Source organism: Falco biarmicus, chromosome 3, assembly GCF_023638135.1.
Source record: "Falco biarmicus isolate bFalBia1 chromosome 3, bFalBia1.pri, whole genome shotgun sequence".
NCBI classification, from domain to species: Eukaryota; Metazoa; Chordata; class Aves; order Falconiformes; family Falconidae; genus Falco; species Falco biarmicus.
In genome coordinates, this window is record NC_079290.1 from 96,390,609 (window position 1) to 96,398,964 (window position 8,356).

Consider the following 8,356-nt stretch of genomic DNA (forward strand, 5'->3'; position numbering starts at 1 on the left):
GTTATAATTGTGCATAGTTTAAGATAGGAAGCGAAGAATTAATTTTTCCCCAATTAAAACTGCAAGGGAACTTTAGTAGACAGCTGTCATGGTTTAACCCAGCAGGTAGCTAAACACTGTACAGCCACTTGCTCATTCCTTCCGCCCAGTGAGATGGGGGAGAGAACTGGGAAAACAAGTAAAATGTTGAGATAAAGACTGTGTAATAGGACAGAAATGGAAGGCAAATAATGATAAAATAATAAGAATATACAAAACAAGTGATACACAATGCCGTTGCTCGCAAGCTGCTGACCGATGCTCAGTTAGTTCCCAAAGAGCAGCCCCTGGCCAGCTTTCTCCCTAGTTTATGTACTGAGCATGACACCGTGTGTCTTGGAATATCTGGCCAGTTTGGATCAGCTGTCCTGAATGTGTCCCCTCCCAGCTTCTTGTACCCCTGGAAAAACAGGACTCCACCGGGACTCAAACCTGGACACGACAGCAGCGTACAGTTACCAGAATAGATCTGGGCCAATACTACTTGGTGAACACAACTGAGCTTGGAAACATGTCCTTCACCACCAGCAGTGGTCACAGCCTTAGCTCGAAGCCTCTTTCAGAGAAGACCCATAACCTGCCAGGGTCTTCCACTGCTTAAAACTCCAGCATCAGGTTCTCTTGCAACTCCACTGATTTACAGCGATGCTGCAATGGGATGCTTAATTCTGAAAGCTTGGGCACTTCTTGTTTCAGCAAACTTGCACGCAGGTATAAAAGCCAGAGCAGAGTGTTCCTTTGTGTATTGCCAGAGCAGGCAAGTCAGGAATGGTGGTTTTTTCTCATCTGATGCTTCAAAGCCGTGTGGGAGTAAAGGGAACCACATTCGCTCTGTCACCTCGCCTACACTGCAGGCTCTGGCTCCAGGTAACCACACTTAAACACAAGCTGGCAAATGCACAAAGGGTGGAGGTAAACAGGGAAACAATAGAGGGAAATGATATCCCACAGAGTCCTGCATGTGAGGAATCTGTGTCCCACACACAGTTCCCCTTTCCCCTTCCATGGTTTTATTCTAGAAAGCTGATTAATGCAGACATGTGTGCAGAAAGAGATGTCTGCAGAAAATTTCTGCATAAGCAGCAACTTGCTAGTAAATCCTGTAGCATTTTTAAATGTCGATTTGAAAAATAATAGTTTCTTACTATAAATCAGAGCATTGTTTGAGCATGTGTTTTCCTCGCTTTGCAAGTGTGACAAGTCAGTCTAATCACTTCAGGTAGTTTCTCCTGCCAGTGGAGACAGTCATTCGTGATTGACATCAGCTTTCACAGAAAATGTGATTCACGTGGAGAGAGGAAGAAAAAAGAAAAGAAGCAGTAGGATTTCCCAGAGAATAGTTATGTGATGTTGGTAAAGAGACCAAAGTTATGGGGGAGTCCAGACTGAAATCCGAGACTTTGCAATGCCCCATGCATTATTCAGAGTTGCAGGAAATGCATGTGTGACCCTTTTTAGCTGTACCACATGGAGATGTCTTCAAGATCTGTTACGGCGGCATTAAGGGAGGTTATTTTCATTCAGAAATCAAACATATGTGGAGGTTCTAACATTTTAGATGTGTTTGCTTTGCTTCATCTTAATGATGAAGAAACACTGTGTGAAGAAGAGAAATGACAGGAGTTTAGACAAAAAAAATGTTGTATAACTCCATGTGGTTTTGTTAATAATATTTTTAACAATCCTACTTGCCATATTTTTGGAATGGACCTTACTGAATTAATTTTTCCACTAAAATACATTTTCTTTTTTGAACAGCTTTGTCTGTAGTTGAGAATTGTAAATGAAGACTATTGAAAAATCTAAAAAATATTTTTGTTAGCATCGTTCCAATGACCTGGAGGATTTGGGGTATTTTTAATAACATTTCAGTTTCATGCCTGCTGTAGTAAATGTAGAAAATCTATAGTTTCCATATTTAGTTAATGTACAAATTACTGTGTAGGCAAAGAGGGGCAAAGTCATTACAGAGAGATTTTTTCAAGGAAGCTATTAGTCTCGTTCCTAATTGCATTGCTCATTTGAAACCATAAAGGCTTATAATGGTGAGTAACTTACTGAGAGGTAGCTCAATTAAACCCATTTATTATACCTGGAGTACAAGATGCTTATTTTGGTTTTGGTAATGTAGCAGCTTAAAGTATTGGTAGTACCTTCAAATTCTTCTAAGGGTCTGATTTTTTTCAGAGTCGTTCATTTTGATGGTAAGTTCCTGTGCAGATTTTCTCTAGAACAAAGTCTCTGAGATTTTAGCTAACCAGCCATCATTGCTTTTGCAGAGCCAAATGATTTTTATGCTGATATTTTTTTTGGACAGCTCAGCCGACAGACCTTTAATCAAATGTAAAATATTAGTGCATTCAAAGCATTTTGTCTTTTATAAAATATGATCCCAGACAGTCTGGCTTGGAATCAGATACAGCAGATGGGATTTTCTGTCTATGTACTAAAGAGGATTCTTTCTTTCCAAGTTATGATATAAAAGAAGGTGAAAAGCTGTGTCGAGCTGTATTTTGTAGAGAAATTTGCTGCTAGATAGCAGTTTGGCTTTAAGACTTGAAGTCAGGAGGGCTTCTTCATATGAGCAAAGTTTCGTGCATAGGTGAGTTTTGACAGGATGAGAGCTTTCTTGCCTCCTAGGACATCTTGGGTGTTTTGTTAATAAACCTTTCAAAACATTACCAAAGTGAAGAATTCTGGTAAGGTCTAATTTTGGTCTCTTTTGCCTGTTAACGAGACAGATTCCTGACTAACAGCCTCCAGTCTTTCTGTTTGCATCCTTCAAAAACCTTTGCAGCAGTGAATCATGTTAGGTACAAGGACACCCACTTATGAGTCAGAAACAGCTAGAGAATATCCCACTGCTAAGGTTGGCAGACCAGCTCCGTATGTCGTCACCGGGAACTTAATGGACCAGGAATCTGCTCACTTCTCCCCAGGCGAGAGAGTGAAGGGTGACTTTGAGCAAATGGTTATAAATGGCTTAAAAGAAAACAGCCAAATCCAGAAGATTGAAAAACCACGGAAGCAGATGATGAAAAATTACGTAGCTGTATAATTAAATATGTACACTGGAAAACAGAAACAAAAATTAAAACCTTCCCTGTTTCTTTGATGCAATGGGATGTGACTGAAAAATGCATGTGCCATGTGTTTTTTTGGTGTTTCTAATCACTCCCTCCCGTCTCTTTCCCAATCAGTCCAGGACCTTCACTGATTACCTTCTAACTCCCACTTCTGCAGGTGAGAAGCAGAGATTTGGCTATGACCAGTCGGGATACGATGTGGAAGAGTCCGATGGTGCAGATGAAGATGAAAATGACAATGAAGATGATGATGAAGACAGCCAGGCTGAGTCAGTCCTATCCACAACCCCCTCGGTGACAGCCAGCCCCCAGCATCATCCATCTCGACATGGCCTGCAGGATGCTGCCAGCACTGATGAAGACATCAGGCTCCCCGACTGTTTTGCTGGGGTTCACACGGACTCTATGGATGGCCTGCCCAAAGCTCTGCTGACAAAGATGACCGTCCTTAGCACGGTGCAGTCAGTTAGCAGGACCTCTAGGTCACCAGCAGAATTCACCCATCAGGAAGCACATGAGGATAAAGCCCAGGAGAGGGGAGCAGGTCCCCGCAGTGCTAGTGTGACGCTGGCAGACGTCGGTCCGACATCTCCAGGTCGCCAGATGTCTGTGGATTACCCTGATCCAGAACCAGCCTTGGACCACTCCTTAATATCAACTGCAGCTCTCACAAAGGTAGGAGTGTCTGACTCGGGGGGAGAGAGTGGGATTTCAAATCCTCCTTTTAAAGGTCTTTTGGGAGGTTTTTCAAAGAGCAAAATGTTTGCCTTTCCTTCCATTCTTGGCTGATGAGTATTAAAGAAGAGTTGAAAGTAATTGAAGCACGGATGTATAGAACTCTAGAAACAACGATGTTGTAGAAGCACTGCTTTTCAAATTCTTAGTTTTGACTGTATTTTCCTTAAAAGGATTAATTGTAATATGGTGGTTCAGCTGAAGTTTGGAGCTGGTAGATTGTATTACAAATAAGAAGGGATACAACAGATCTGTATGTAGAACAAACAGACAGTGGTGGTTATAAAGTTTTCAGAGGAAAGTGTTAAAATTCAGAAGTCATTTCAGTCTGAAATAAGACACTAGAATAATTGGTAATTCCCAAGGGAAATTAATCTAGTCCCAAAAGTTTTTGCCTTACCACTATTAAAAAATTCTGCAGTTCCTTATCTCTGCTCCAAATATGCTTAGTAGTAGAAGTAGAAAGAGCACCAGATGTTCAAGGAAACCAGGAGGCTGCCCGTGCACAATAACAAAAGGACAGACGAGCACAGAACTGAGACCTGAGTTCCCGGTGCTCTCAGTTTTTCTCCAAGCTCAAAGAACATTTTAATTGGAAACGGATCAGGTTTGGCCATGCCTTGTTCTAGAACACGGCTCTTCAGAGCAGTGTGCAGAAAGGTGAGGGCAGTCTGTGTGCAAGGCTGCAGAGGCATTTGGTAGTTTTGGTCTTTAAAGCTCTGCTAAGGAAATCGCAGAGGGGAACTGGCAGGTGTTAAGCCTTTTACAACTCAGCAATATTTTAATGGACTGTAACGGGGATGGTGCAAGTCACATACCTGATTGACCCTAAGGATACCTCTTGAAAGTTTTGAATTCTTCTTGCAGACCATGAAGGCATTAGAGCTTTCCAGAGTAATGCTCAGAAGGATGTGATGCAAAATGTAGTTTAAATAAAGGAGTAATTACTGCCTTCTTTGTGATGAATGCAATATTTACAAATAAGACATGCATGTGGTTGTAGAAAAATAAGCAGCAGGAAGTTTGCAAAAGCATAAACAGTAAGTAAAACTTTCATTCTAGTTTAAGTACTTATTGGCTTGGTTTTTCTTTGAAAAAAAATCTCTACTACTGGATTTATTTTTTACAAAATTTATGATAGTGAACTGTTGACAAGAAGAAACAGTAAGAATTATTGCCGCATTTCATTGTTTGACACAGGTTCATTCCTGCTTATGAGAACTGTCCATCCATGTGGCAAATGTAAATTGCAACAATTGTGTAGTATGACAGAGGATAAAATGTAGTGGTCTCTGATCACTGTATATACTTGCCACAAAAGGAGTAGGACCTTCATATTTGGATTGGGGGTTTCAGTTGTGGCCAGTAGATACCAGAAGGACATTTGACTGACGTTACTCCCTCATCAAACAGAACCACTGAAGCCTCAAGAAAATATTCACACAATTAAAAATCGACAAGTCTTCATTAATATAGCTCTAATAATCATCTAAATTAATATATTTAACATAAAAAAGGCCTGTAATACAAGGCAGTAATTCCTTTCCAGACTACCTCCTTCTTTCCCAGACCAAAACAAGCAGCAGCCAATGTGCCTGATGGTTAATCTAGTCAGTTCCTACGGAGGAAGGTCGCGGATCCCACTTCTTGCAATCGAGACAAGGGGTCGAGACAGCTCAGGAAGGCTGTTGTATGTTCTTTTGAAAGCATCCATACCAGTTATCAGGATTTCTTGTGAGGTGTCAGGCAGGACTTAATTCTGAGGAAGGTGTTGGCTTCCCATTTGGACTGGTCAGCACTGCATAGTCAGCAAATCATATTCTCCTTTAAGCAATACCTTTCCTACCAGCAGTTTTCAAAAGCATTTCTGTTCGTGTTTTGGTTTTGTGCCTGCTCTAGAGATTTCTTGAGAGTTTGGTCAAAACCACAGAATTACCATTTAGCACAATAAAAACTAAACAAGGTTGCACCACTTGTCTAATATGTCTAAATACTAATGTAAAGACTAAATATGTCTAAAACTAAAAGGTACTGCGAGACTGCGATTGCAGTTAAGACCTCTTACTTCAGGAGGGTTTAGGAAAGGAGTTGCCAGCGTTGGTCAGTAGCACAGGCTGTATGAGAAGAAAAGGGAGCAAATAAATATAATTATCGGTCTGGATGTGTGCAGCAAATCATGGTGAGCGGAGGCAGCGGTGGGATGTGGGTCCCACTTCTCACTCCAGTATCCAGCCGTCTCTGTGGGTGCTGCAGCTGTCACCCGTCGCTTGTCACTGCGTGTCGCCTGTCTTCCACATGAGAAGCACCTACAGACAGATGTGCCATGATGCTGCCTCTGCCTGCTGGAGGCTGTAATGCCTCCAGGAAAAGAACTGATGCATCAAAAATGCCAGCTTATGCTTATTTAACTTTCTTGCCTGAGGCCATTTCCACAGAAAACAGTTCTCCAAAGCCTTCTCGCTCCTTAAAAAACACATACAAAGGATATTCATCAATGTTTGCCAGTGTTCTAGAGAAATTAGCCAGGGTGATTAGGAGAGGAAAATTCAATTAGTGGGCGAGGAAGGAGTTTGAAAAAGAAAGGAAGGAAATTAATTCATTGTTCAAGCTGGGCAGTATATACTGTGAACCAGTTTGTTGTTTTTTCTTAAAGGGGAGTGTGGGAAGCCCTCCCAGCTACCTTGTGTCTCACTCGAGGATAGTGCTGGCCACCGCATTGACACACCTGTGTTTTTCTCCCCCAGAGCACGCCCTCTGTCAGCTCGCCCTCCTCGCCGGCGGACCACAGCATGCAGACCGCAGCGCTGTCGCCCTACGCCGAAAGCCCGGAGGAGAAGCTGGCCGGGTGCCCGCAGCACGTCACCGAGCCGAGGGCTCCTCAGACTCATCTCTTCAGCCACCTCCCCCTGCACTCGCAGCGGCAAGCCAAGGCACCCTACGGCACGGTACCAATCGGGGGGATTCAGGTGGTCCCCGCTGGCCTGGCCACCTACTCCACCTTCGTTCCCATCCAGGCGGGACCAGTGCAGCTCACCATCCCCACCGTTAGCGTGATTCACAGAACTACCAGCACCCTCGGCGAGGCAGGCGGCACGGCCACCGGTGCCGCTGCCAACCCCATGGGTGTCGCCGAGGTGAACAGCGTGGTGCCGTGCATCCCCATAGGGCAGGTGAGCGTGCCGGGCATCCAGGGTCTCGGCACGCCCGGCTTGCAGACTCTGCCGCCACTGGGCATGGAGACGGTGAACATCTTGGGGCTGGCGAACACAAACATCGCCCCGCAGATGCGCCCTTCGGGAATTACCCTGAACGCCGTGGGTCTCCAGGTTTTGACCGCCGGCGCGGCCCCGCAGGGCAACCCCAGCCCGCAGGCCCACATTCCCGGCTTGCAGATACTGAACATCGCCCTGCCGACCCTCATCCCCTCCGTCAGCCCCGTGGGTGCCGAGGGGCACGGGGCTGCCGAGGCGCCCGCCCCAGGCAGCAAGGCCAAGGCCTGCGAGGCACAGCCGGAGCCGCCGCCTGCCGGCTTCCCCGCGGCCGAGGCCGGCCAGGCGGGCAGGGCCGCTTCTCCCCAGGCGGCGGCTGGCGGCCAGCGGTACGGCGGTACGGGCCACCCCGAGCCCGCCCCGCTGACCGACTACGAGCGACCCAGGGGTCCGGGGAAGGCGGATCCTGAAAAGACTGACCTCGCCAGCCCCGCCAAGCCAAAGCGCAGCGTCCCTTCCCTGCAGGTGAAGAGGGCTGCCCCGGCGGAGCCCCGCTCCAAGGGGAATCCCGATGCATTAACCAAGTCCCCGGTCCACCGAACTGTCTCCCCGGACAGACAGGTACACAGGCCAGCCGCCTTGCCCCGGCGGCAAAACACGGTGCAGTTTAGCGATGGCAGCAGTGACGATGAGGATAGACTTGTAATAGCGACCTAGTTTTTGTTTTTCATTGCGTTTTTATTTTTTTGGGGTTCTTTTTATAACACTTACAGGTTTCTTTGCAAACCTTCCTTTCCTTAAAGCACATTTTTCTGACACAAACCCATTACTAATCTTCGTGCAATCATGAACTCTTGACCAATAATTGTTGTTTCTTGTCAGCTCCAGCCATTTTTGTACATGTTGTATAGACGATTGTGCCTTTTTGGAGTTTTATGTTTAGAAACCTGTATAGATTGTTGAAGATATATATATATAAAATATATATATATAAAATATGTATATTAAAACCAGGTAGTTGCTTGTGTTTAGTAAGTAAACATCCTATGTCAGATAAATAAAGGATTAAATTATATGTTGCACTGTTAAATGTAAATTTTTATGGCTGTGGGACAAAGTTTCTGTGTACAGATCTAGTATGTAAAACTCCATATTTATTGTATCCATATTAGTCTTGGAAAAGGGTCTGTCCATCTTTCTTGTGTAAGACGGTAGCTTTACACTTAAAAGAGAAATACAGTATCTGTGTTATGAAATATTACAGTAAAATTTTGTTTACTGACTTTA

General features: G+C 44.7%; 1 protein-coding gene across 6 annotated transcripts in view; it reads left to right on the top strand.

Moving 5' to 3' along the window:
- Positions 1-8,356, top strand: part of HIVEP1 (HIVEP zinc finger 1) — a 123,170-nt gene extending 114,814 nt beyond the window's left edge. For all 6 annotated transcript variants that reach the window (XM_056330537.1, XM_056330539.1, XM_056330538.1 and 3 more), the window contains 2 exons: positions 3,283-3,800; positions 6,605-8,356. In XM_056330537.1, the coding sequence (XP_056186512.1) occupies positions 3,283-3,800; positions 6,605-7,786 (1,700 nt within the window). In that variant the 3' untranslated portion in view covers positions 7,787-8,356. The remainder of the gene's footprint in view (positions 1-3,282; positions 3,801-6,604) is intronic.